The sequence below is a fragment of the Micromys minutus genome (assembly GCF_963924665.1).
Source record: "Micromys minutus genome assembly, chromosome: 29".
NCBI lineage: Eukaryota > Metazoa > Chordata > Mammalia > Rodentia > Muridae > Micromys > Micromys minutus.
The window spans coordinates 11919122-11946259 of record NC_137964.1 but is presented as its reverse complement, the minus strand read 5'-3'; the positions used below and the strand labels follow the sequence as shown (position 1 = coordinate 11946259).

General features: G+C 45.3%; 1 protein-coding gene and 1 pseudogene across 2 annotated transcripts; both read right to left on the bottom strand.

Moving 5' to 3' along the window:
• Window positions 1-2122: 2122 nt before the first annotated feature.
• On the bottom strand, window positions 2123-8653 carry LOC308439311 (paired immunoglobulin-like type 2 receptor beta; the record flags this gene model as incomplete). Its single annotated transcript, XM_080941036.1, has 5 exons — window positions 2123-2135; window positions 3863-4052; window positions 7175-7561; window positions 7857-7941; window positions 8642-8653. 5 exons carry the CDS (start codon window positions 8651-8653, stop codon window positions 2123-2125), a joined length of 687 nt encoding a protein of 228 aa, XP_080797162.1.
• Window positions 8654-15928: 7275 nt separating this feature from the next.
• LOC308439086 (N-acetyltransferase ESCO2-like) lies at window positions 15929-17809 on the bottom strand (annotated as a pseudogene). Its single transcript has 2 exons — window positions 17091-17809; window positions 15929-16997 (listed from the first exon to the last, which is right to left on the bottom strand). The product of its transcript is annotated as an N-acetyltransferase ESCO2-like (transcript).
• Window positions 17810-27138: the final 9329 nt, after the last annotated feature.

The following is a 27138-nucleotide window of genomic DNA, read 5'->3' as shown; positions in this document are numbered from 1 at the left end:
TCACCGAGAAAAGCTGCTGAGCTCATCTTAGAAGGCTTGGATGCAGTCACCGCCACAGCAGACACCTCACAGCTGGACTGGGACAGTTAACTTTAGCCACAAGGAGCCTTGGTGACTTATTCAGGACCTCAATTATCTCCATTTGGTCTCATGGGATAGGACATCATTTTCTCTATGCCTCTGCAAAGGCCCATGAGTGGTATCCATTTGAGGCCTGTGATTGGTGGACCGAAACGAAATCTGTAGCCCAATGGTTGGAAGATCTCTATCCAGTATGGCCACGCACCTCCTCTGGCTATAATAGAAGCCTGGTCCACTCAGGATGGTTTCCTGTATTCTCACTGGATTTCTGCTAGAAGCTGAACTGCTGACTATCAAATGTTAAGACAGACCGGACCTGGGACAGAACCCTGTCCTAGGAGAGAAACAAGTGTCCAGAATGTCAACATGGCAGGAAAATAGAAAGTGAGAGCACATAGTAGGACTTGTGAGGAAAGGAAGCCCAACATGAGACTTAAGCCATTGTCTGTCACTGAATGTGAAGCATGGAGGGGTTCGGGTCTGCATGAGATGGCGGTGTCCAGAGAGAAAGTAGGGGAACCCTGAATCTCAGGCTGTGGTTCTCCGATGGACCGTGGTCCTTTCCCCTCTCCCATTGATTGTATTCCTGACACTGTCTGCAACTCTCTTAGAGCTCTCATATGGGAGAAGAGGGTCAGGACAAACTCTGAGATGGAGTTCTGAGAAATAGAGTATTTATTTACTGGCAAGTTTCTTCGTCTGCCTGTGGGACATGCGGGGAAGGCGAACACAGCGCTGGAATGCAGTGGATAGAGCTTGTCCAGGTTGGCAGGTTCGCAGGATCGATTCTAGATTGAGTCCTGTGGAGAAACAGGCCTGTCCCAGAGTTTACAGTGAAACAGCTGTCTCTGAGTGGGGGGAACAAGGAGTCTGTGAACCTTCCTGAGTGATAGGTTCTGGGAGGCTTCATTTGCATGAAGAGAAACTCATGTGCTTGCTGAACATGTCCTGATAGGCTGAGAATTAGTTAGACCTATAATCCAGCCATCTTGTTCTGTGACTACCCGAAGTGGGGCTGAGGTGGAGGTGGTACAGGCTTCTTGCACCTGAACATGCACACCTGTCCTAACTCAGCTGGGCTCGGGACCAGATTTTCAGGGTTTGGGCACATCTAGAATCAGCCTTTCTCTGAACTGGCTCACTGGTTTGCCTGATTTCTGACCCTTCATTTGCTAAAGCGAATCATTAACTCCATGAGCAAACACAGAACAGCACAGTCAGGCTCTCAGGACCAGAGACACACAGGAGGACCTTGGTTCTGAGACAGAACATCAGCGCCCACATGGCAGAAGTGGGGGTATCTTCCTATAACTGTCCAAGAATACGAGACAGAGCAGTCCTGCAGCCATGCATGCGGTTCCCAGGAAGAGTTTGAAGGTGTGGGATGCTGATGTGACGTCACTAATCATAACTTTGTTGTAAACTCTCCTCCACAGTGAGAGAACCAGACACATGGAGATCTGTCAGCTGGGGACAAACAGACAAAGTCTCACCAGGAGCCTATTGGTGACCTGGGAAAGAGAGAACAATTGTCCAGAGTCAGTTTTCTCTGTGTACCATTTCTGTCCCCAGGACTCACACCCAGGTCATTGGTCTAAGCAGTAGGTTCCATTTCCTTCTGAGCTGTCTCACTGGTACAACTGTTCTCTGTCCATTAATATGTCACATAAATACTTCATATTAAATTAATTTAGAATATGTCATGACTGTGATTTTGCACCATGAGAAATTTTCCCCTTTTTAAAAGACATTGTGTTTCACTGGCCTTAAACTCACCAATTATTCCAAATAAGCTGGACAGCGAATCCATGATTCTTCCTGTCTCTTGTTTGTCCAGGGTTGTGATTACAATTTTCTGTTAAATTGCTGGGTTAGAACGTGTGGGCTTGGTAATATATCAGGAACTCCTACCTGTATCCTTTTTTTTTTTCTGTCAAACTCACCTCTCTTGCTCCCTTGCAAGCCTCTCATAATAAACTTCCCAACAGCCCCTCAGCTGCCCCATGGGATGACAGACACTCACCTGGCTGGGGTTTAGGCTTTACTCTGCTGGCCTGTGGGACAGAAACTGTGTCAGTGTGTCAGCCATGCTGGTTCTCTGTCCCCTCAGCTGTTCTCTGTGTTCAGACAACAGGAGGGACCAGGGAAGTAAACAGCTCTGCTGCAGCCAGGAAGGGACAGGACTGAGAATCAGCAGGACATGAGGCCAGGAGTCAGCTGACCTTCTGTGCAGCACAGAAGTCAGAGGAATGACTAGTGCACTGACCCAGGTCCTGTCTCCTTTTCCTTCTTCCCCTGCTCTTACCTCTTGACACAGGTCTGCCTTCTCTGCTCTGCACTCACCATGTCTCCCTTTAGCTTCCCTGGGAAAGAGCTCTCTAGCTCTCCCTCTCAGAGCCGGCTCTGCACCCTGGAGATCCAGCCTCATGCTTTGAATCCCAGTCAGATCTGCTCTCTAAGAGGCTACTGTTCTCTCTCTCCTCTCATTTTTCTTTTTCCACGATGGAGGTCTGCATCTCTCTGAGAACTGTGTGATGCACAATTGGATGTTTATTGTAAAGTCTGATTATATTCCACCATTGCCCATCTCTGTCCTTATCTTATTGCCTCAGGTTCCCAGTGCCGTACAGCTTCCTTGACCTTCTTCAAACTTGGCTTCTCTTCTGTGTACAATATTTGCAGCCCAGTGGCCTTCAGGTCGCTATGTAGCTGCTGATGCCTTGAACTCCTGATTCTCCTCTCTGCCCTTCCCGTGTGCTGGAAATATGATGTCCCACACCATGTCTCCTAATTTGTTTCTTACAATACTCATGAATATTAGGAGAGACATCATTTAGTTTTGTAAAAGTGCAATTGGAATTCAGAAAAAATTTTCATTGTATTTTTTGTGTTTTAGTGTTCTAAGCAGGTAATGTATAGAATTTTCTATTCTGCAAATATATTTACATTTTAATATTTTCCTAATGTTTTTAAAAATTAGTTTTGGCAATATGTTTCCACATATGTATATTTGCATACATGCACACACATGTGAATGCGAGTGGACAGCTTTGGCATTGTCCTTTCACAGGTGTCCCCTCTAGACTGTGAGACAGGTCACTCATTGGTCTCCCGTACTATGTAGGGCTGGCATCACAGTGACCCCCAGAGATCCTGGTGTCTGTCTGTCCATGCACCTGACAGTTCTTTATGTGGCTCCTGAGTTGATGGTCAAGTTCCCGGTTGTGGGGCTTCTACCTCAACTGAGTCACCTCCTCACTGGCCATTGGGCTGTTTTGCTCAGCAGTGTTAGGTTTCTAGTGTCCAGATCTTCTGCCTTGTGTAGACTTAGCTTCTCCCTACACATTTCTTTCTGGTTGTGATTCTATTACACACCGTGCTCTTCATTTCCATTTTGATCTCACACTGCCAACTCAAACAGGGGCCTCTTCTTCTAGACATCAGCTCCTGTGAGACAATGTCCACAAATGCTAGTCTATTCTCAGACCTACTTTAGCAGCCATGGATTGTTCCAAATGAGCCACCGTCCTCTGAGGCTCCTGTGGGCCTCCTTGAGTTCCTTATGAGCAGACTCTGTGTCCATCTGCCTTGGCTCCTCTCATTTCCAGCTCTTCTGGAAGGACAGCAGGCTCCAAGGACGCAGCCCTTGTGGAGTTCAGCCATATTTGCCTCCTTCTGTTCTCCATATTGTTCCCTGAACAAGCCTGCCGTTCTCCATTTCCCACTGCTGAGAACATTCCCACAGAGGAAGCCTGAATGAGGCCTGCCCTGGACCACTTACCTTTGCTTCCACCACAGGAAGATCATCAATCCAGAGACAGGGATGACAACCACAACTTTGAGCAGGACCATGGTGAGCATGGCTCCCCGGATCGGCAGGGAAGGACACTTCTGGCTCCTTGTGTCCTCCAGGCCAGCTGTGGTGACTGCAGAGGTGATGATGGAGGGGTTCCCTATGGTGGTGCTGGGTGCTGTGGAGAGATGAGAAGTGAGCAGACCCTCCCTGGATGACAGAGGGATGGGTGACGCATTTCGTTTCCTGTGTGTGATGTGGAATGTGGAACTGTCAGATGTTGACACAGAGAGGGGAACAATTGCTTAAGACTGAGACTCTGAGAGAGCAAGCTCAAATTTTCAGTCCCCATCTGTCCTTGTTAGGTGTCTTCAGATTTTTTTTTTTTGCTGGATACATTTAATAAAGTGATGTCTACATTGTTGATAATGAAGACCAGTAACACACATATAAAATAAAACCTCTTAGGCTCAGGTGGGGAAGTCCAAACAAAGCACAAGAGAAAAGAAAAGAATCTATGTGGGGGTGGGGTGGAGTCTGACATGTGATCAGGTATCTGGACCTTGAGATCAATGCAGACAGCACAGGGGTCACCCCTGGGTGGAGGAGCCCTAACTTATATGGAGTCAGATTGTCCTTAACATAAAATGTTCAAGTAGCACTTTAAAGGAAGCAAGCACAGTATTTCCTATAAAGCACATGGTGGGGCTGCTCACACTTTCTAAGCGCACACATGCTGGTGCCCAGTGGTTTCTATGCATGCACTTGACATGGAGCATGTGCTGCTGGGTGCTGTTGTGATGTCCTGTCCTCATGTCACACAGTGCCGGGCTGGGGACCAGACAGTAATGGCCAAGGACAAGACCTGCATAAGGCACTGCCTCACAGCCGACTCTGAGAACTGGTGTTGTGAATTCCAGACATAAGACCTTAGGCTTCAGTGGCATTCACAGATAAATAGGCATAAAACCAACCATCCTGCACAGGAAAGCCTAGGAAGACAGCTCTTTCGTCCACGGATAATCATTTGGTCACAAATATAAGGTAGACAAAACAGTGATTTTGTCATAAATTTATGTAATATACAGATGTTTAGTCCGTAGTGGGCTTGCTGCCCGGGCCTTAGATTCTGTGTTTGCTCCCTAGCATCAATATGAAGAGCTGGATGAAGTGGGCGGGACCTTTAATCTTAGCTCAAGATGCAGAGGCAGGCAGATCTCTGTGTGCTGAGAGTCAGCCTGGTCTATGTGTCTAGTTCCACACCAAACAGAACTGAGTGACCTTTACTCCTGGCACTGAGGAGGTGGAGACAGCTTGTTGCTGTGGCTCACTGGACACACAACATTGTCTCCTTGGGAAACATGAAGCCAATGAAAGAACCTGTCCCAAAAAATAAGGTGCATAACACATTTATACTGTGACTTTCCTGTAACTTCCACATTCATGAACAAATGTGTACATACAAACACACACACACACACATACACACACACACACACACACACACACACATACAGAGTGATTGAGAGAGAGAGAGAAAGAGATAGAGAGAGAGAGAGTCATAGGGATAATCCCAGACACACACATACCTGGAAACATCAAACATACAGACACACATACACTTACAAAGAGAGAAACACTCAGAGAGAGAGAGAGTAACACATACATACATACATACATACATACATATATACATACATACATAAATGCATACATACAGAGAGAGAGAATTACAAAAATTTTCTCAAACAAAAGAGTCATATTGTCAGACATAGATAGAAAAACAGACATACACACATACATAAACAGATGCACACAAAAAGACAGAGAAACACAGAAATACACCCAGACACACAAACACAGAAACTTTTCCACTGACACACACAGAAACATACACAGACCCATACATACAGAGACACAGAAACATACACTCAGATACACACAGAGAGACACACAGACACAGAAACTTACACAAAGACCCATACAAACACACTCATCTGACTTAACAGACCCACATGTTCACACAGATGAATACACAAAGATGTGTAACAGAAGAAATACAGGTTTAGGCCTGTGTGGACAGCTCAGTGCAGGGCAGAATACCTTCCTCTGCCTTACAAACGTCACTAAGGATATTTCCCCAACACTCACCTATTAGCAAACTGTAGAGCGGTGGTTCTCAACCTACGCAGAAGCACTGAGCTAACACACACATGAAAGGGCTCCTCTCCCTCTGCCCTGAGTCCAGGCAACTGCATCTGACTTTACATCAGGTCAACATGGCAGCTGAGCCGGCACGGATAACTGTGCTGACGGCATCCTCTCATAGCTGCACTTTAGTGCAGTCAACAGCCACCCCGGATGTGGTGGCACATGCTCTAATGTCCACACATCGGAGGCAGAGGCAGGCAGATAGCTGTGAGTTCGAGGCCAGATGGGTGTATGCAGTCAGTATGAGGACAGCCAGGGCTACATGTGAGACCCTGACTTCAAATAAATAGATAAAAAATGAACAAACAAACAAACAAAGCAGAAGACAGAAAGAAAACAATCAGATAAGTTTATCACGGGTGGGCAGCCACAGAGGAAGTTCCTAAGAACAGCTCAGCAACACAGAGTCCCCTCTCCTGTAGGGCCATGTGCAGGAGCACACAGTGACAATGCTGGGACTCAGGGCTCCCAGTCAGGGGACTACAGTGACTTCTGCATCAGAGGGGCTGGAGGGATCAGAAGTCAGAACAGCCATATCATGGAAGTGCAGACACTTTCATTTTCACTTTCTAATGACTGAAGAGACTGGGGAGGACACAGAAGTGCTCTAGGGAGCTATGAGGGCCAAAGAGGGACTGTGGTGACATGTAGCAGTTACACTTAGAGCTCAGGACACCAGAACATCTAATGGCACCTCCTCTGTGTTCTCAGCTGAGGCTGGAGCTGTGTGGAGATGCTGCATATGGAGACCAATCCAGCCACAGGACTGAGAGAGTCAGCCATATCCTAAATCACTGCATTCGCTCGATGTCATGGGTGAAAATTGGAGGACAGTAGTAGAATTTGGAACAATGAAGGTGTGATCTAGAGGGTAGGCACCTGTTGAAGTTGGATGTGGTTCTGTCATCACAGAGAATGACAGCTCAGGGCAGAGGAGGCAGAAAAGGTTTGTCACAACTACAAGGAAAGCTGCTGTTGGCAGAGCCATGGTTAAGGAATATGAAAATAAGCTCATAAATGGGAAGCCTGAGGTGACATCTACGGTACAAAAAGGCCACAGGTGTCAAATCCTGAGCCATAGTGGCTCACCATGGGTCACTTTGAGTTGGGTCCCAGGGATCGACTGCCAGTTCTTCACTCCCTCTGTCGTTTGCAGATAAACTCGGCAGAAGTATGTGGCCTGGTCAGTCTCCTTCAAGTTCAGGATTCTGAGGACTCCGGATGTCTGACCCTGTGTCCAGTTCAGGATGAGCCTGTCCTTGAAGTGCTCATGTGTGAGAGGTTGGGAGGAGTTGTAGATGAATTCCCCATGGTAGTGCTTCCATCTCCAGGCAATGCTCATCTGTGGATCCCTTGCCAACTTCCAGGGGAAAAAGAAGGAGAAAGGGATCTCGATGGAGCCGTCCTGGACTCCAGAGAGGACAGCTGGTTGGTTGATCGCATAGTCATTTTCTCTGTTAGATCCAGCTGAGTTCCCTGGGAAAGATGGGAAGAATCTGAAGCCACTGCAGGAATAAGAAGGACAACACAGAACATCCTGGGCCTCATCCACAGGCAGGGGTGGGACACAGGGCAGGACTGTCCCTATGATCAGCCAGTCAGAAAAAAGAGGTAAGCGTTAGGTTGGGCTTCCTCTGAGAGATGAGCTCTCTTGGGTCAGAGAGGTTTGGTTGTCCCCTCTGAGATACCTGTTCAAGTGACAGCCCATTCTTCCAAGCCCACTGTCCCCTCCAGTGGTTACATCTATGTAAATGATGTCCCCAACACTCACAAGCATGTAGACATGGTGCTGACAGCAACAGAATCAGGATCCAAGCCATGACCAGAGTCCCTTTAGGTAATGAGAACACCAAAGTCTACAGGAAGGAGAGGATGCCTTGTGCAGCAACAGTGAGGTGCTCAGGAGTCCAGAGAGAATCGGAGTAAAGAGAGACGGAACCACAGGCTTTCTAAGTGGAGTGGAGACAGGCTCTCTGAATCTCCACTCCCGTGGCTAGCAACTTCCTTTAATGATCTGCCTTCTTTTCCCATGTTGCATAAGACACGCCCTTGTGGTCACTGCAAGAAGGTCGGCCTCTTGGTTCCAAGCCCATTACTGGCAGGGCTCATGTGTCTTTCACTTTGACATTCTACTTGTCTATTCTTTTCCATTTCCTAAGTGGCTTGTAATCTCTCTGTCTTCTCTCTTCTATATTCCTTCTATCCCTCCCCCCCCCCCTGCTCAATTGCTTTCTCTTCATGTCTCCCACCTTGGCGGATGTCTGGGTCTCTCTCTAATAATCTCACGAAATGAAGTTGTCAGTCTGTAAAGCACCTCATTTACAACAAGGGAGATTGAGATAAAAAAAAAAAGACATTCAGTCCCCGGCCACCAATCACCTGCTTCCCCGCATCTACTCTTTGCCCATTTTTTCCCTTTCCAGGACACTTCACCTTGGCCAGGCAAGGTCTGATGGGTCCCCTACACCTTAGCTTGCTCACTCCTACCAAGTCCCATCTTCACTGTGTGTCTTTGTCAGTGATGCCAAAGCTCCCATATCTAAACATCCTTCCTACCTCCTGCACCATAACTCTCACTCAGAAGAAGATACCGAGGATGAGAGAGGCCCTGGCACCTGGCACAGGACAGCCACATGGCTGATTGACTGGACTTTAGTCAAATGAGTTCTTATAGTCTTCCATTCCACACGGAGACTTCAGGCAGCTCAGTGCAACCTCTGAGGAGCCTCTTTTCACAAAGCCCTTGAGTGACTCCCTCTAGTTATGGTCACACCAGAATCTTCTTTGAAATAAGTGGGCAAAGACCCTTCAAAGCAGCTATGTGTCACAAGTCTTTGGACATGTCTGACATTGGATACAGCTGGCCTGTGACTTGGGTGGAGACATGTGAGGTCAGGTCAGAGACTGTGGTGGCCTCAGGGCTGATTCTAAGGAGGTTCATCCTACCCTTCCCCAGCTCCCTGAATGGCCGAAAGACATGACTGTGTCAGAGGAAGTGGCATCGTTCTTTCTGAGTGACGTGTGCAGAGGTAACTTTCCATTTCCTTAGCTTTCCTGGCATTGATTGCCTTGTCCACACTTCCTGCAGCTGGCCATCCAGCCTGTCCTCTCTCATGTCTGCTTCCTTTTCTCACGCTGGACATAGAACCCGGATTCTGTGCACGCCAGACAAGTAAGCTCACACACGAACATCTCTAGGCTCAGTATGGTGTCTGATGGCTGCCTCACGGTCATGAGAGCTCACCTCCAGATCTCATCTCCCTTTCCCTTACTCTCTGGGATCTCTGTGTGACTCAATAGCCACACTACCCAAGAAGGGGCTGCACATCACCCAACTGTCCTATGTCATGTGCTGGACCACAGAATTTTTCACAGCATCCCAACTACAGAATCCCAACTGCCCCTTGTCCCTGCTCTACCACTGCCACCTGCTGACTCCTTAATCCCAAGCCATAGGCTCGGTTCCAGTTCCAAGTCCTGGACTCAGTTGAATCTCCATTGGGACCATGCTGTGGGGTGTGATTCTGCCCAGGATGCTGTCATCAGTCTCCTGGAGTGTCATCCTGCTTCCCCGGTACCTGCAGCCATGATGTTTTCTTTCCCAAGGGAGGGAAATTTCTGGGGAAGAGCACCGTGGGGTTTTTGGTGTGCACACTAGGAGCTTTTGCACATCATGGGATCATTCAGGCTGTCAGAGTGCAATGTTAGAACATAGGTGTAGCTTAGGTATTAGTACCTGCGTGCCCTGCCTCCCACAATATAAACAAGTAAGTGTATTTAAACAAATAAACCCAAGGTGGTCACGGTCATCCATGTCTTTAATTCTAGCTTTTTGGGAGGCAGAGGCAGAGAAGAGTGTAATGGATCTCTATCAGTTTGAAGCTATCCTGGTCTATATATCCAGTTTATTTTTATTTTTTTATTAGATAGTCTCTGTATTTACATTTTGAGACGTTATCCCTTCCCCCCTCCCACTTCATTTGCCTTCACAAAGGTGCACTCCCTTCTGATCCCCCTCTCCACCCCATTGCCTTGGCATTCCCCTACCTTGGGAAACATGTCCTCCCTGGACCAAAGGCCTCTTCTCACATTGATGCCAGACACTGCTGTCTTCAGCTACATATGCAACTGGAGCAATAGGTCTCTCGATGTGTGCTCGATGGTATATCCAGTTTCAGGGCAGAAAAAACTACATAGTAAAAATTTGTCTCAAAAAAACCCCCCAAGGAAACAAACAAACTGAAACAACAAACAATAAACAAACAAATCAAAAAATTAAAAAACCCACATATTAAGACAACAACAACAACAAAAGAAAACCAAGCAAATAAACCCAATTTTGATAGCCAAGGTGGATGGTGTCCCTAGTCATAATACCTGAGGTTGTCCTCTGGACTCCACATACCTTTTCACACACATGCACTTACACACACACACACACACACACACACACATACACACACACACACACACACACACACACACACACACACACACACACACACGGGGGGGGGGACATAGAGAGAAAGGTAGAAGTGGAGAGAGAGCAGTAGCCTCACAGACTGGGAAGTCTGACTGGGATTCAAACCATGAGGCTGAATCTGCAGGGTGCAGCAACATTCCCGGAGAGGGCGAGCTACAGGGCTGGATTCCAGGGACGCAAAAGGGAGACACGGTGAGTGCAGAGCAGAGAAGGCAGACATGTGTCAAGAGGTCAGAGCAGGGGAAGAAGGAAAGGACCTGGGTCAGTGCACTAGTCATTCCTCTGACTTCTGTGTACAGAAGGTCAGCTGACTCCTGGCCTCCGGTCCTGATGATTCTCAGTCCTTCCCTGCCTGGCTGCAGCAGAGCTGTTTACTGCCCTGGTCCCTCCTGTTGTCTGAACACAGGGAACAGCTGAGGGACAGAGAACCAGCATGGCTGACACACTGACACAGTTTCTGTCCCACAGGCCAGCAGAGTAAAGCCTAAACCCCAGCCAGGTGAGTGTCTGTCATCCCACGGGGCAGCTGAGGGGCTGTTGGGAAGTTTATCATGAGAGGCACAGAGACGGTTCCGCCAGAAAAGCATGGCACGTGGGTAGGAGGACCTGAGTTTCATGGATGTGGAGCTCCCACCTTATAAGCCAGGGGTGCAGCAGGAATTTGTAACCCCGTCCCTGGTCAAGTGTGAGACAGGCAGAGTCACCTCGCCTGGCCTAATTGGTGAGCTCCAAGCCAATGAAAGGTCATTTATTTATTCAAAAATTATGTGAATAGCTCAAGGTGATAAATCATGGTCAAATCACTTTTAATTTTATTTGGAGGGAAATAATTCAAATGACATATTAAAGGACAAACAATAGTGGGTTTCAGTGACATAGCCCAAGGGGAAATGGAGCCTGCTATTTAGACCAATGACCTGGGTGTCATTTGGGGGACCCACGTGGTACACAGAGAAAACTGACTGTGGACATTTGTCTTCTGCCTCTCAGTGTCTCTCATAGGCTGCTGGTGAGACATTGTCTGTTTGCACCCAGCTTATTGACCTAGAGGTGCCTGGTTTTATCACCTAGGAGGTGAGTTTCTATCAAAGTAATGATTGAGTATCACACATCAGCATCCCACCCCATCCTCTGCCTCCTGTATGGGAATCCCAGCACGTGGAAGCAGGACTGTGTATGAGTCATCTTAAGAAGCCATTCGGGTTCTGATTTCCCCTCCTCAGGACCCAGGTCATCCTATGTGTCTCTGGTCCCGTGAGCCTGACTATGCTGTGCTGTGTCGCTTCTTGAAGTTAATAGCACTTTCTCATAAATGTTTGACTCCCTGAAGTCCACTTCAGCATATGCTATGATTTGTACATGCTTGGCCCAGAAAGTGTCCCTGTTGAGAGTTGTGGCCATGATGGAATAGATATGTCACTATGGGCATAGGTGCATAAGCCCTGGATGTGTGCTGTTAGGCAGACTGTGCCTCTGATCTGCCAAAAGGGAACATTATAGTGGAACTGAGGAGCAGACATTGGCTTCTGCTGTGGATACCAGTGTTTGGAATTTGTGTTCCCTGGACAGAGCTGGTCAGTAAGACAAAGTGTCAGAGGAAATTGGGCATCATAACATGCCTGTCATCTCAAATATTAACAGGTAGTGATGAGAAGATTACCATTTGGAGCCCTAGTTCTCAAAGTGTGGGTCATCAAGTCTTTGAAGTTAGAACAGCATTTTCAGTAGAGTCACATATCAGATAAACTTTATATAAGATGTTAATATTACAAACATAACAACAACAAAACCACAGTCATGAATTGGCAATGAATTATTTTTATTGTTGGAATCGCCCCAACATGAAGAAATAACTCAACATTAGGAAGCTTAAGGACCACTGTATTGGAAGCCATTCTTAGTACTTCTTGAGTTTGAGGCCATCTGGGGTTTGAAACCAACAGCAAAGCTCATCAAAACTCCTAACAGTCCAGAGACACCACTGAGAAAGGTCATCTGTCCTTGGAGACGAAGACTGGAAGACAATACCAGTTCCCTCCTCAGACTTATAAAAAATGTGACTATCAATACTTTAGGTGTTTTGTTCATTGTTTTTTTTTCTGATTTGTTTTGGAGAAATGGGTCTCTCTATTGTGTAGATCTGACTGTCCTGGAACTTGCTCTGTAGACCAAGATGGGTCTCAAATTCAGAGGTGCTCCTTCTGCAGCATCCTATAAAATGGGACAAAGTCCTGCACCACCATACCTGGATTTATAACAGTGTTTGGCTTTTGTTTTGTTTTGTTTTTCTGAGCTACATACATAACACTAAGGAAGGAAATGGGACCTTCTCTTTTTCTGTGACCACAAACTTTATGACACAGATATAAAAAATGCTTGTGTCCTTGTCTATCAGCAGAAGTTGCCAGACCTCATACCAGAGGAGACTAAGCTGGACATATTCTAATTTCTGGGCCTTTAGGAGTCAGTATAGAGTTTCTTTCTAGATCGCCCCTGGGCAGCAGTTGAGGCAGATGAGGATGATGATGTCATCCTAGGGGAGAAACACAAGGTCAGTAGGCAGCAGGGCAAATGTCCTATTGTACAGCTGCATCTGCAGCCTGAGCATCCTGTCTGCAGTGCCAGCCACCATTTTTCTGCCACCCTCTTTAGCTTCTCCTCCACTGTACTCAGGAACCAGTCTGGGTAGGTTACATTAGGGTTTTATCTGTGGTCTGTGTTGTTACAAGGGAAAAGAAATCAAGGGTTGTAAGAGTATGTGCTGTGACAGAAATGAAGAGGAGGGGGGTACTTTTCATGCTTGAGCTCATCTTCTGGGTCAGGGGCCATAGAACCTGCACTATGTGTTGTCTGAAGGATGTTTCTCAAATGGAAGGTTTCAGAGAAAAAGGAAGGCTTGAGTCTTTTCTTTCTCATCACTGTCATGGGATAACCCAGTTGGGTATAAAAATCTAAGAGTCTGTATGCTGGGAACACTGACAGGAACTGGAGTCTGAAGAGTCACTGAGCCTAGTCTGAGGGAGGCAATAATTACTCAGGATGAAGATTGTGTAAAGTTGTGGTAGCTGATCAGCTGTTAAAGATAACTTGAATGCTACCCTCCCTTTCTCACTTTTTTGTCTTTCTCATCCTCTTCTTCTCCATCTCTCTCACCCCTTGGCCTGTACCTTCATCTCCACCTCTTACTCTTTGTGCATATATGAATGTGTGTGTGTGTGTGTGTGTGTGTGTGTGTGTGTGTGTGATTGCAAGTAAGTGTATGTACAAGCAAGTGTGTGCTCAGGTATGTGGAATAGAGAAAACAACTTTGGACATTATGACAAGGACACCATACTACTTGGCTATCAATCTTCGGTTTCTTTTCTTGGTTTTGTGTTATTTTGATATGTGTTTTTTTTGTTATTTTGATTTCCCTTTTTTAAATTACCATTTGTTTTTTTAATTTTGTGTTTTGCTTTGTAGACAAATATTTACAAAGTAGTCCTTGCCCTTAAATTTGATATATAAACCAGGCTAGTTTCAGTGATAGAAATCCAGTTGCCTCTTCTCTGCCTCCCAAAAAGCTAGAATTAAAGGCATGGTTGAACATGCCTAACTCGGGTTTATCTTATTTTATTTTTTTACAAATGCCAACAGAAAAACCATTTATTAAACTCATACTGTTTGCTAGGAAAATGTCTATAAGTTCTATTTATGAGTTCATTGAGTTCTAGAAGCAAACCAATACATACACATGACTGACTGTGTAAAAGAGGGAATAAACAACTATTTATAACATAAGAAAATCCTGGAGAGTAACACTTTCCTTTTTTTTTTTTTTTTTTTTTTTTAGTTCAACTCCACACTTTATTCAGATTTACTGATCAGTGGCTTTTTCTATTCAAAGATCCTATTTAAATACCACACTTGGGGATGTCATGAGCCTTTCACTAAGTTTCAGATTTTTGTTTTTCATTTCTTCTGAGTTCTAGGGTATGGTGGTTAGATATTCTGAACAATGTTCCCTGTGACTTGTCTGATGTTTAGTTCACGTTCACATGGAATTGTATTTGAGAAAGGTAAACACCCTTCTGATGTAACAAACCAAATAAATACTAACACGGTAACACTGGCTGTTACTGTCGGCAGGGAACCTGCTAGTGTAATGCTCACTTCCCTCCTTCCCATTTCTACACTCTGATGTGCAGTCTGCCTTAGGAAATGCGGACTCACTGTTGTCCAGAATTCACTTTTTAGTATGGACTCAAGTTATTACTTCTTGTGGTACTTGCAGGAGCCTGGCTACCTGACTTGGATCCTTCGAAGCTATGGCAGGAGAGAAGTGACTCCCAAGGGTTGTTCTCTAACACCCTGAACCCATGCATGGCACGTGTACACTTGTAACAATTATAACAGTTGAAATTGATTTCTCACAAGTCACTGAACAATGAAATGTTAATAAAATTTATGATAAAATGTCTAAAAAGATTTTGTGCAGGTAATACCATTTAAATGATTGCATAATTATAATTTTAACACTTCCTCATGGTTTTGGAAGAATTACAGGCTAAAGATGAAACAATTTTACAAAAACAATACAACTGATAAACAAACATTTCTTCCTTAATGTCTCATGCCAGGTGTCAGTTAAATGACCTTTAAAAATTAAAACAACCTAAATGTTTTGCTTTGCAAATGAGTATCCGAGTTCAGAAACTCTGAGAGCACTCAGTGTGCAGACCAGGTCATCTGTTCCACAAGGTCATCGTGTTCTTAGGTCCGTTAGTCTGATCCATGACTTTCATAAACTACCAGCATCTCCATGTAATAAAATCAGATAACAATTCCAAATAGTCTTAATTAAATTTTATGATAAACATGCTTTTGATTAATTTTTAAGGGATTGTGGGATTAGTTTATGTTTGTAGATGTTAGATAATGAATCCTGCTATCTTGTTACAAATAAGAAATTGAGAACACGTTTAAGTATTTCCAACTTCAGCTGCTACAGTATGCTTGTGAGGTAGGAAGGCTACATAAGTAATTGAGGAATTATCTCATGGCCTGTGTTTAGATTCGCCTCTAACTGATGGAGCATGAGACAACCATGGTCTTAAAAGTGTGTTCATGTGTTCCTTATAAAGTGGTCCAGTTGCTGCAAAAACCGCCCTGCTACGTAGTTTTTCAGAATTGAGAATTCAGAGTATATACAAAGATCCTTTTTTCTTTGAATCTGAAACAATTTTCAACAAATTATCTAACTTAAAAGAAAAAATCTCATATGTATATGTGTGAGTCTTATGATTTTCATTCTGATACTAATTAGTTCCTATCTAGCTGAACTTTTTCACATAGTACCAGATTTGTGGTCACAATTGGCTTTAGCTATAGAAATTATATACAAGGAAATTTGGGGTGTTGCAATACTTGGTTGCAAATAATTTGCCATCTGGTGTGGGGTCAGAAAATGCAATTTCATTAGTGGGGAGAAAAAAAACCAGACATGATGCAATTCCTCACAGTGTCAACCAGCCACCTTCAATGCGCTTCTCCTTTTAGTCTGAAGACCCAGATTCCACTTATTCCACAAACCGCAGGTTCTGGTACATCTGAACCTCGCCAAGCACTAGAACATTCTTTAGTGGCAATTGGTTCTGACTGGACACAAAAGGCCTGTTTCATGGGTTCCACATGAAACATCCAACTTTTTCATCAATAAAGAGGAAGGTTTAGGTCTCATTTGGACACATGGGAACAAGCTGCTGGAAACCCAATTCCAAAGCCACACGTTCTTGGACATCATCTACCTTCTTGATGGCATAACTTGGATCATGAGGCAGAACCAACATGGTCTTCCCATCCCAAATGCTGCTACCATCTGGTCTCTTTTCCATTCCACATATTTAATTCCTCCCAGGAACCAGTGGTGATGCTGGAGACGTTGTATTTCCTCTTCAGGACTGGAAACAGTATAGATCATGGAACGGGCTGACTCATAGTTGTCCCAAAATGTTTCTGACCTGTGTCAGTGATGAGCTGGTCTTTTACTTCTTTATTTATATCTCTGGAATTAACATTTTTCTATACATGTGTCTTTTTCAAGAAGTTAGTACATGTAGTGGATCCCACAGAAGACTGTTCTTCAGGTGGAGACCCTTTTGTGTTCACCGAAGAAACACTGAAGACGGGATAGACAGACTCTGAAGAAATTGTCTTGTTTTCATCAAGTAAATTCCCTGAAGGTAAGTTATGTTTATCAAGTTTACAGTCCTTTGAAGAAACTACTGCACCTAAGGAATTCTTTCTCGGTTCCTCTTCATTTTTACGCCTTGCATCCAGCAGCTCAATACTTGACTTTCTTTTCACTAATAAGGACTTTGGTTCTTGCTTTACCTCAGGAGCATCTTCAGTGACCTTTGGTCTATTTTTCTGCAAAAGTATCGGTAATGGCTTATTTTCCAGAGGTGACTTTTTTTTTTTTTTTCAGAGCTGAGGACCGAACCCAGGGCCTCGAGCGCTCTACCACTGAGCTAAATCCCCAACCCCCAGAGGTGACTTTTTAAGAGTTTCTTTTCCTAACCAAAAAAAAAAAAAAAAAAAATGCTCCACCTTGGAGTGTAATTCATGATTTTATTTTCTGGCTTAGAACCTGAGAAGGAGAATTTGGGGTTTTTTTTCTGCTGGAAAACAACTGTTCCCTTTGTCCACAACTAGCTTATAGATGACTTCATTTCCTTGGAATTTTTCAAGTTTCTTGATATAGACTTGATGTGCTTATAATTCCATTGGTATTTAGCAGCTAAACCCTTCTGGTTCTTTTTATTCTTCTTGGTACAGGCCGGTTTTCTCTGATTTATCTCTGTCACACTGGGAAAGGTTTATCTCCATTTTCAGTTGCTAGACAAATAGATATGCACTCCCCTACCAACTTCCTCTTCAATGGATTGAGGTAGTGCTCTTATTAATTGTAGAAAGATACCGTAGACACAGCTGCTTTAAATAACATGCTGTGGGTTGTAAATGACAGCCTAGTATCTTCAGTTGTTTTGAGTGGACTTGAGTGAAATGTCGTTGGTGGGAGCATCGCTTCTTTTCCTCTGAACATTGCTTCTACAATTACGTTTCTTATTAGGTGCTGGAAATAGATTTTCAGCAAATCTTAAATTTAATTTGCTTGTTGAAATATCTGTTAATAGGCTATCGGCATTATGATCATTCAGTGGGTGTCGCTGCCTGTTCCCTGGAGTAAAAGTTCCCATCATCTTAACTATTTCTTTGTTTCTTGGTCTCCCTCTGGACGAATGTCCACTCCTGGGGGAGGATCCAGGGAAAGACTTCTCTGCACCTCAGTCAACGAACAACTCTGCTCACAGGAGCCCGGCGCTCTGCCTGAGTAACACTTTCCTAACTGTAATTACCTTTCTTGCATGACATTAGGATAGGGTTAATGAAAAGGTTAACAAAATAGCATACAAGGAGAAAATAAATTCAGCATTAAATGTTCTTGTTCTTCGGAGAACCAAAAAAATTAGGCATCCAACTGTAAGTTTGGAGTCATATTAATGGAGACAGCTTGTATAAATGTGAAAATTTAGAAGCAGCCATAACATGAATAATAGTCATTTAAAAGGTATTAAGGAAACCTTTAGCATTAGAATCCTTATTTGCTGAAACAATCAGTTACGAAGATGACTTTGTAGATGATAAAAGCAGACGAGGCAGGAACACGAGCATCGTCACTGCACATCTTCAGCAGAACTGGTTCTCCCGATTTGATGGCCGTCATCTAGAATTGGTACAATCACAGCTCATCTTCATGTCTGAGCTTTGGATTTTCTAGTTTTCTCTTTTTTCTCACTTATAATAAAAATAATAAGAACAAGCTCACGAGACAGCAGTATGGCCGGCACTACCTGAGATCCAACCCTGGAGCTCCACAAGGGACTCAACTCATTAACACTCATGAGCACAAGCATCAGAAACACAGTTGGGAAATCAAAAGACAGGCCTAAAAATAGGAGCAAACACGAACAACAGTATGGCAAACCTCCAAGCAAGGGGTGAAAAAAACTAAGCAACCAGCATTGGTGTGGGGGATGGCAATAAAGGTAGGCTTGGAAATTCACAACCTACAGTCAAAAAATTCAGAAGAAAGTGAAAATACCTGTTCAAACAACGTCAGGGGGAGTAACTCTGGAGCATGGTTTTTTATTATTCCTTAGTACGAATTCCCTGATGGTGAATAAGGTATTGACTCATTAGTAAACGTCTTCCCACATTCCTTACAGCTATAGGGCTGGCCATCAAGATGAGTTCTCAGATTCGGGTAAGTTTTGAGCATTTATTAAAGGCCTTTCCACATTTATTACATTCATATGGCTTCCATCTGAATGAACTCTCTGATGTTGAAAAAGCTGTGAGTTCTGAGTGAAGGCCTTCCCACATTCAAGGCCTTCAGAAGGTTTCTTGCCATCATGAATTCTTTGATGTTACTGAAGTGAGCTCTGAGTGAAGGCTTTCCCACATTCCTGCGCTCATAGGCTTTCCCCCAGTGTGGATGCTCTGATGCTGAACTGGGCTTGAGCTCTGAGTAAAGTCTATGCCACATTTCTTACATTCATAAGGTTTTTCACCTGCATGAACTCACACAACAGTTGTGAACTCTTTGTAAAACCTTTCCCACATACTTTGCACACATAAGGCTTCTCACCAGTGTGAATTCTCTGATGGTCAATGAGATTTGAGCAGTAGCTAAAGGCTTTCCCGCATTCCTTACATTCATAAGTTTCTTTCCAGTATGTATTCTCTGATGCTGAGAAAAATATGAGCTACAACTGAAGGCCTTCCCACAGTCTTTATATTCAAAGGGCTTTTCACCAGTGTGAATTTTCAGATGTCGAGTACCATGTGACCCACAACTGAAGAATTTCCCACACTCCTTACATCCACACATAAAGTCATAAGACTTTTCACCAAGAAGAATTCTTTAATGTTGAATAAATTGTGAGTTCTGGGTAAAGACCTTTCTACATGTCTTACATTCATAGGGTTTCTCGTCATTATTAATAATTTGATGTAGGGTAAAGAAAGTCTGCTGAACAAATGTGGGCATGTATTCATATGTGAGTAATTCTTGGCTTCCACGTCCGTGTTGAAATTAGCTTCCACATTCTAGAACATGTCTAAAACTGGAGTACTCGAGGCCTTGCTTCCTAAGTCTCATTAACTCCCTCTGGCAGGATTCTACTCCATAAACTTCCTTCTTTAGAGATAATAACTTGCTTTCACACATTGTCTCCGGAGCAGAACAAAAGTCTCTTGTAAGCTCTTCACCAATCATCCAGGGTTTGCCTTGATCCAGTGAAGAGATCACCAGAGGCTTGGGAATGGGAAGTCCCACTGAAAGCATGCTGCTGTAGTTCTACAGCTTCACATCTCTGTACAAGTCTCTCTGCCCAGGGCCCAGACATTCCCACTCCTCCTGAGAGAAGTCCAGAGACACTTCACTGAACACCACTGGTTTCTTATCTTTGGCTTGGTCCACAGCCATTCCTCTTTTCTTCATTGGGCACCTCTGAAGGAGCTGGGCTTTAGAGTCATAACAAGGGCCTAGGCCACTCACCTTATACTTTCCTGTCCCCTGATGATGAGGGTCCTGCAGGCAAAAAAAGGGGGGGAGTTTATTTTTATTAATTATATTTATTTATATTATGGGAGGCAGTGCACATGTATTAATGCCTAAACCACACCCATGTTCTCATATTGCATTCTGACAACCTGCATGAACCTAGGGTGCACACCAAAAATGCAGGGTGCTCTTTTACAGAAAGTGTCATTGCTCTGGGAATGCACTGTGGCTGCAGGACACAGTCACTGCTGTTGGGGAAGCAGGATGACACTCCAGGAGACTGATGACAGCATCCTGGGCAGAATCACACCCCACAGCATGGTCCCAATGGAGATTCAACTGAGTCCAGGACTTGGAACTAGAACCAAGCCTATGGCTTGGGATTAAGGAGCCAGCAGGTGGCAGTGGTGGAACAGGGCACAAGGGGCAGCTGGGATCCTGTAGAGCCCACCAGAGCCTGCTATGTAAAATGCTGTGGTCCAGCACGTGACATAGGGCAATATTGTCAGGTCCAGCCCCTTCCTGTGTGACTTAGCAATTGAGTCACTGTTTACTGAGAGACTCCAGAGAGAAAAGGAAAGGTAGGTGAAATTTGGAGGTAAGGACTCATGACCAAGAGGACATCGTCACAGACATTCCTGCAGCTGAAAACATGGTTCATCTGGTAGAGTACTTACTTGCCCTGCATGCACAGATCCAAAGGTTTTGTGTTCAAAAGTAAATAAATGGGCATGATGGTTTACTCTCTCTCTCTCTCTCTCTCTCTCTCTCTCTCTCTCTCTCTCTTTCACACACACACACACACACACACACACAGAGAGAGAGAGAGAGAGAGAGAGAGAGAGAGAGAGAGAGAGAAAGAGAGAGAGAGAGACAGACAGACAGACAGACAGACAGACAGACACAAACACATACAAACAAAAGGTTCATTCTGACAAGTTTCAGAACCCTAGTCAGTGTCTTGATTGACCTTCCAACAGAAAACAAGTAATCCTAACATTCTGTGCCTCAGGGTCTCCAAGGGTACTTTGGATACAGAAATCCGTCTGTGTGTGGCTGGCTGGGGCCATAACAGTTTGTGTCTGACTCAGGTCATGGGATCTGAGGACACAGGGACTGTGAAGAGGACAGAGAAGCAGACATGGGAGAGGACAGGCTGCATAGCCAGCTGAGGGAAGGGTGGACAAAGCAATCAATGCCAGGAAAGTAAGGAAATGAGAAGATGCCTCTGCACATGTCACTCAGGGAGAATGATGTCACTTCCTCTGATACAATCATGTCTTCCTGCCTTTCAGGGAGCTGATGGCACCTTGTCATGGGGAAAGCTAGGATGAACGTCCTAGAGAACCAGCACCGAGGCCAACACAGCCTTGACCCCCACCTCTGACTTCTCCATTCCAATCACAGTCTGAGTCCTCTTTCAGAAATGTCCCCGGCAATAAGCACTGAGTGACAAATTGCTGCTTGAGCCTTCTTTGCTGTCTTGTTCCAAAGAAGGGTCTTGAATGGCCACAGCTAGAGGGAATCACCTCTAGAGCATCATGGAAGGTGTCACCTAGCCCTGACCTTTGAGGAAAGGCTGTATGAGGCCTCTGTGTTGAACCTAAGCCTACAAGGGCTTAGTAAGACTGGAGTTGCCTCAGGCCTGCCATCTGATGCTGCATGGCCTGAGCCAGGCCTTCCTCTGTAGGAGTCAGGGTAGAAAGGCTCTTTCAGAAAAAGAAGAGGCTTTAGAATCACTGCCTAGGTGAGGGGACTGTCACCTGAGAAGTTGCGAAGCCTGGGGACATCAGGAACAGGAACAGGGGAACGGGCAATGGCAGGAATGACCCACCAGGCCTTCCGATAGCCTGAGGACTATGAGGAGTTACTGAAGACCAGGAAAGAGGCAAAAGAAAAAAAAACAGAAGAAGGGACACAGTTCTAGTTTTGGGGGCTTTTGGAACATCCTCTGTCACCATCTTTATCAGCATCTCTTGGCTGATCATGGTGCTTGGCTGCTCAAAGGCATGGGTCAGCTTTGGCTCCCTGAAGGGGTGTGCTGTCCAGACAGCCTCTTCCTTAGGGACAGAGTGAGCCCGAGATGCTCAGAAAAGCAGGAAGACAGATGAAGATTTGAGAGAAAGGGAAAGAAGAAAGTAAAAGAGGGAGGAAGGGAGAGGTGAACAGCATCACATACACGAAGGACTAGGTAAGTCAGGGGGGCAAGGGGACCAGAAGAGAACCCAGTGTGCCTGCATGAAGGGTACATCTCCCAGTCAAAGAAATGAGGCTGGGCTCAAGGCCTGGCCATGTTGTCAGTGACTAAGAGAGCAGGTCTTACACAACATGGGTAAAGAAGAAGTCAGATTGATAAAGGAAGTTGATAGTGCCACAGAAGGGAGATGGGGAGGTCCTGGCTCACCACAGTGAGTCCTTCATAGGAGAAAGCCCAGGGGGAATGCGGGTGGGTGTCTCCTGAATCCTGAGCAACAGCAGGGGCCCGCCACAGAGTTTAGTCTCCTATGGCTCTGCTGGTCTCCATGGACTCTGACCATGGCTTGGATCCTGCTTCTTCTGCTGCTAGCAGAATGTCTGCACCCTGGTGAGTGCTGGGAACCTTACTAGCAGGGATCAGGGAGGGCAGTGGGCTGGGAAGAGTGGAGTGTCATGTCCAGTAGAGGAGTCAGCCTGTCCTCTCTGCCCTAAGAGAGCCTATCCCAACCCTTCCCTCTCTTTGCTGTCCCACCAGCCATAGGGACAGTCCAGCCCTGTGTCCCACCCCTGCCTGTAGATGATGCTCAGGCTGCTCTGGGTTGTCCTTTCCATCCCTGCAATGGCTTCACATTCTCCCCATCTTTCCCAGGGAACTCAGCTGGATCCAACAGAGAAAATGAGTTTGGGATCAACCAACCAGCTGTCCTCTCTGGAGTCCAGGGCGGCTCCATCGAGATCCCCTTCTCCTTCTTCTTCCCCTGGGAGTCGGTGAAAGAACTGAGGATGAGGATAGTCTGGAGATGAAAGGATTTCCATGGGGAAATTATGTACAACTCTACCCTGCCTTTCATACATGAGCACTTCAAGGACCAGCTCATCCTGAACTGGACACAGGGTCAGAGATCCGGAGTCCTCAGAATCCTGAACTTGAAGGAGACTGACCAGGCCGTATATGTCAGTCAAGTTTATCTGCCAACAACAAAAGGCATGGATTTGTGGGAATCGATGCCTGGGACCCAACTAATCATCATCCGTGGTGAGCCACCGTAGCTTTGGCTTTGACATTTGTGGCTTTCTTGTCCCCTAGATGTCACCTCAGGCTTCAAAACTCTGACCTTCCCTTCATAATACTTCCCCTTGGCTCTGTACGTACCTCTGCAATAACATCTTTTACTGTAGTTGTGACAGGTCTTGGCTGCCACCCCTGCCCTGGTCTGTCATCGTCTCCTCAGACAGAACCACACCGGACTCGAGGCTTCAGCATCTGCCCTGCCTTCTAGCTCACACCTTTCATGTTCCAAATCTAACGGAAGTCCTGACCACTTTCATACCATGACTTCAGGATGAATAAACTTCTCTGGGATGTAGCTGATTCTCTTGGTCCTGTGAGAGCTCAGATTGTTCCCTGTATGCCGCAAAGCCTCAGCTCAGAACATACAGTAGGGGCCATTGCTTGTTCCGGTGTCCTGAGTTCTAAGGGTGACTGCCACATTCACCACAGTTCCTCCTTTGTCCTTGTAGATCCCCAAGACACATCAGTCTTCTCTCTCCAGGCTCCTCAGGAATTAGGAAATGAACAAGAAAAGGTCTGCATTTTCATAATGTGACTGCTCTGCCTTCTGATCCTTCCAGTTCCTCTGCTGCAGAAGTAAACTGTAGCCCCCTTGACGGGGAGCCCTGAGGATCAAATCAGTCTCTGTGTTCCTGCACCTGGCCCTAGAGGAGCGGGGACTGTGTGTTACTACATTGTTTCTTATAGCCTTGCTCTGTGGCTCCAGAGTGTTTTAAAGTTAGCAACTTCTTTCATTACTTCTATTTTCTTTCTTTCTTACCCCTGCTTTGTTTGTTTGTTTTTTTTTTTTTTTTTTTGTTTACGTTATGACAGGTTATCAGCATGTAGCCCTGGCTGTCCTCATACTTACTGCATAGACCCATCTGGCCTCGAACTCACAGCCATCTGCCTGCCTCTGCCTCCGATGTGTGGACATTAGAGCATGTGCCACCACATCCGGGGTGGCTGTTGACTGCACTAAAGTGCAGCTATGAGAGGATGCCCTCAGCACAGTTATCCGTGCCGGCTCAGCTGCCATATTGACCTGATGTAAAGTCAGATGAAGCTGCCTGGACTCAGGGCAGAGAGAGAGGAGCCCTTTCATGTGTGTGTTAGCTCAGTGCTTCTGCGTAGGTTGAGAACCACCGCTCTACAGTTTGCTAATAGGTGAGTGTTGGGGAAATATCCTTAGTGACGTTTGTAAGGCAGAGGAAGGTATTCTGCCCTGCACTGAGCTGTCCACACAGGCCTAAACCTGTATTTCTTCTGTTACACATCTTTGTGTATTCGTGTGTGTGAACATGTGGGTCTGTTAAGTCAGATGAGTGTGTTTGCATGTGTGTGTCTTTGTGTAAGTTTCTGTGTCTGTGTGTCTCTCTGTGTGTATCTAAGTGTATGTTTCTGTGTCTCTGTATGTATGGGTCTGTGTGTGTTTCTGTGTGTGTCAGTGCAAAAGTTTCTGTGTTTGTGTATCTGGGTGTATTTCTGTGTTTCTGTGTCTTTGTGTGTGCATGTGTTTATATGTGTGTGTGTCTGTTTTTCTATCTATGACTCTTTTGTGTGAGATAGGTTTTTGTAATTCTCTCTCTGTGTATGTATGTATGTATGTATGTGTTACTCTCTCTCTGAGTGTTTCTCTCTTTGTAAGTATACGTGTGTGTGTATGTTTGATGTTTCCAGGTATGTGTGTGTCTGGGATTATCCCTATGTCTCTCTCTCTCTCTATCTCTTTCTCTCTCTCTCTCAATCACTCTATGTGTGTGTGTGTGTGTATGTGTGTGTGTGTGTATGTTTGTATGTACACATTTGTTCATGAATGTGGAGGTTACAGGAAAGTCACAGTATAAATGTGTTATGCACCTTATTTTTTGGGACAGTTTCTTCCATTGGCTTCATGTTTCCCAAGGAGACAATGTTGTGTGTCCAGTGAGCCACAGCAACAAGCCTGCCTCCACCTCCTCAGTGCCAGGATAAAAGGTCACTCAGTTCTGTTTGGTGTGGAACTAGACACATAGACCAGGCTGACTGTCAGCACACAGAGATCTGCCTGCCTCTGCATCTTGAGCTAAGAATAAAGGTCCTGCCCACTTCATCCAGCTCTTCATATTGATGCTAGGGAGCAAACACAGAATCTAAGGCCCGGGCAGCAAGCCCACTACGGACTAAATATCTGTATATTACATAAATTTATGACAAAATCACTGTTTTGTCTACCTTAGTTATTTGTGACCAAATGAAAATCCATGGATGAAAGAGCAGTCTTCCTAGGCTTTCCTGTGCAGGATGGTTGGTTTTATGCCTATTTATCTGTGAATGCCACTGAAGCCTAAGGTCTTATGTCTGGAATTCACAACACCAGTTCTCAGAGTCGGCTGTGAGGCAGTGCCTTATGCAGGTCTTGTCCTTGGCCATTACTGTCTGGTCCCCAGCCCAGCACTGTGTGACATGAGGACAGGACATCACAACAGCACTTAGCACCACATGTTCCATGTCAAGTGCATGCATAGAAACTACCGGGTACCAGCATGTGTGCGCTTAGAAAGGGTGAGCAGCCCCACCATGTGCTTTATAGGAAATACCTGTGCTTGCTTCCTTTAAAGTGCTACTTGAACATTTTAAGATTAAGGACAATCTGATTCCATATAATTTAGAGATGCTCTGTCTCTGGGTTCTGGAAATGTGCAGAACCGAAGGTTTTATGTCCAATGAGAGATAAAGAGGCATGATGGTGCACACCTGTAATCCCAGCCATGGCAGCGACAAGCAGGAAAATGTCTAGTCATTCATGGTCATTCTTGGCTATGTAACAAGTTCAAGAACCAGTTTGGGCTTCTTGAGATTAAATTTAAAAGCATGAGTGCATGCATGTGAATATCTGACAGCTGTTCTCCATTCACCCAGAGGAGACAAGATGAGATACTCACTCATCCCTCTCTCACCCAGGGAGGGTCTGCTCACTTCTCATCTCTCCACAGCACCCAGCACCACCATGAGGAGCCCCTCCATCATCACCTCTGCAGTCACCACAGCTGGCCTGGAGGACACAGGGGACCATAGGATCCTTTGACTGCTATATCTGGGAGTCATGGTCACAATGGTGGTGGCTAAAGTTGTGGTCATAATCATGGTCTGTGGATGGATGATTTTTCTGTGGCAAGAAAGGGTAAGTGGTCCAGGACAGGCCTCACCCAAACTTCTCTCTGGGGGTGTTCTCAGCAGTGGGAACTGTAGAAGGGAAGGCTTGTGCGGAGAACAGTAAAGTGAACAGAAGGAGGGAAGGGTGGCTGAGCTCTACAAGGACTGCATCCCTGGAGCCTGCTGTCCTTCCGGTCAGGCTTGAAATTAGAGGTACAAATGCAGATGGACATGGATTCTGCTCCTAAGAAATTGAAGGAGGCATGCAGGATCCCCAGGGGATGTCTGCTCATTTTGTAAAGAGCTGTATTTTCTGAAGATCTGAGGGTAGACCAGCACTCAGAAACAACATCTCACAGGAAGGGATGTCTATAAAGTGACACCTGTTTCAGTTGGGCATGTGGGAGCAACATGAAAATTAAGAGCATGGAGTGTGATAGAGCCACAAACAGAAAGTAATGTGGAGCCTAAACCTAAAATGTACAGTTTGACTCTAGAAACCTAACCCTCCTGATCAACATGACCAGACGGCCAATAAATTGTCTCAGTTGAAGTAACTGCCCCACAAACAGAAGCATCCC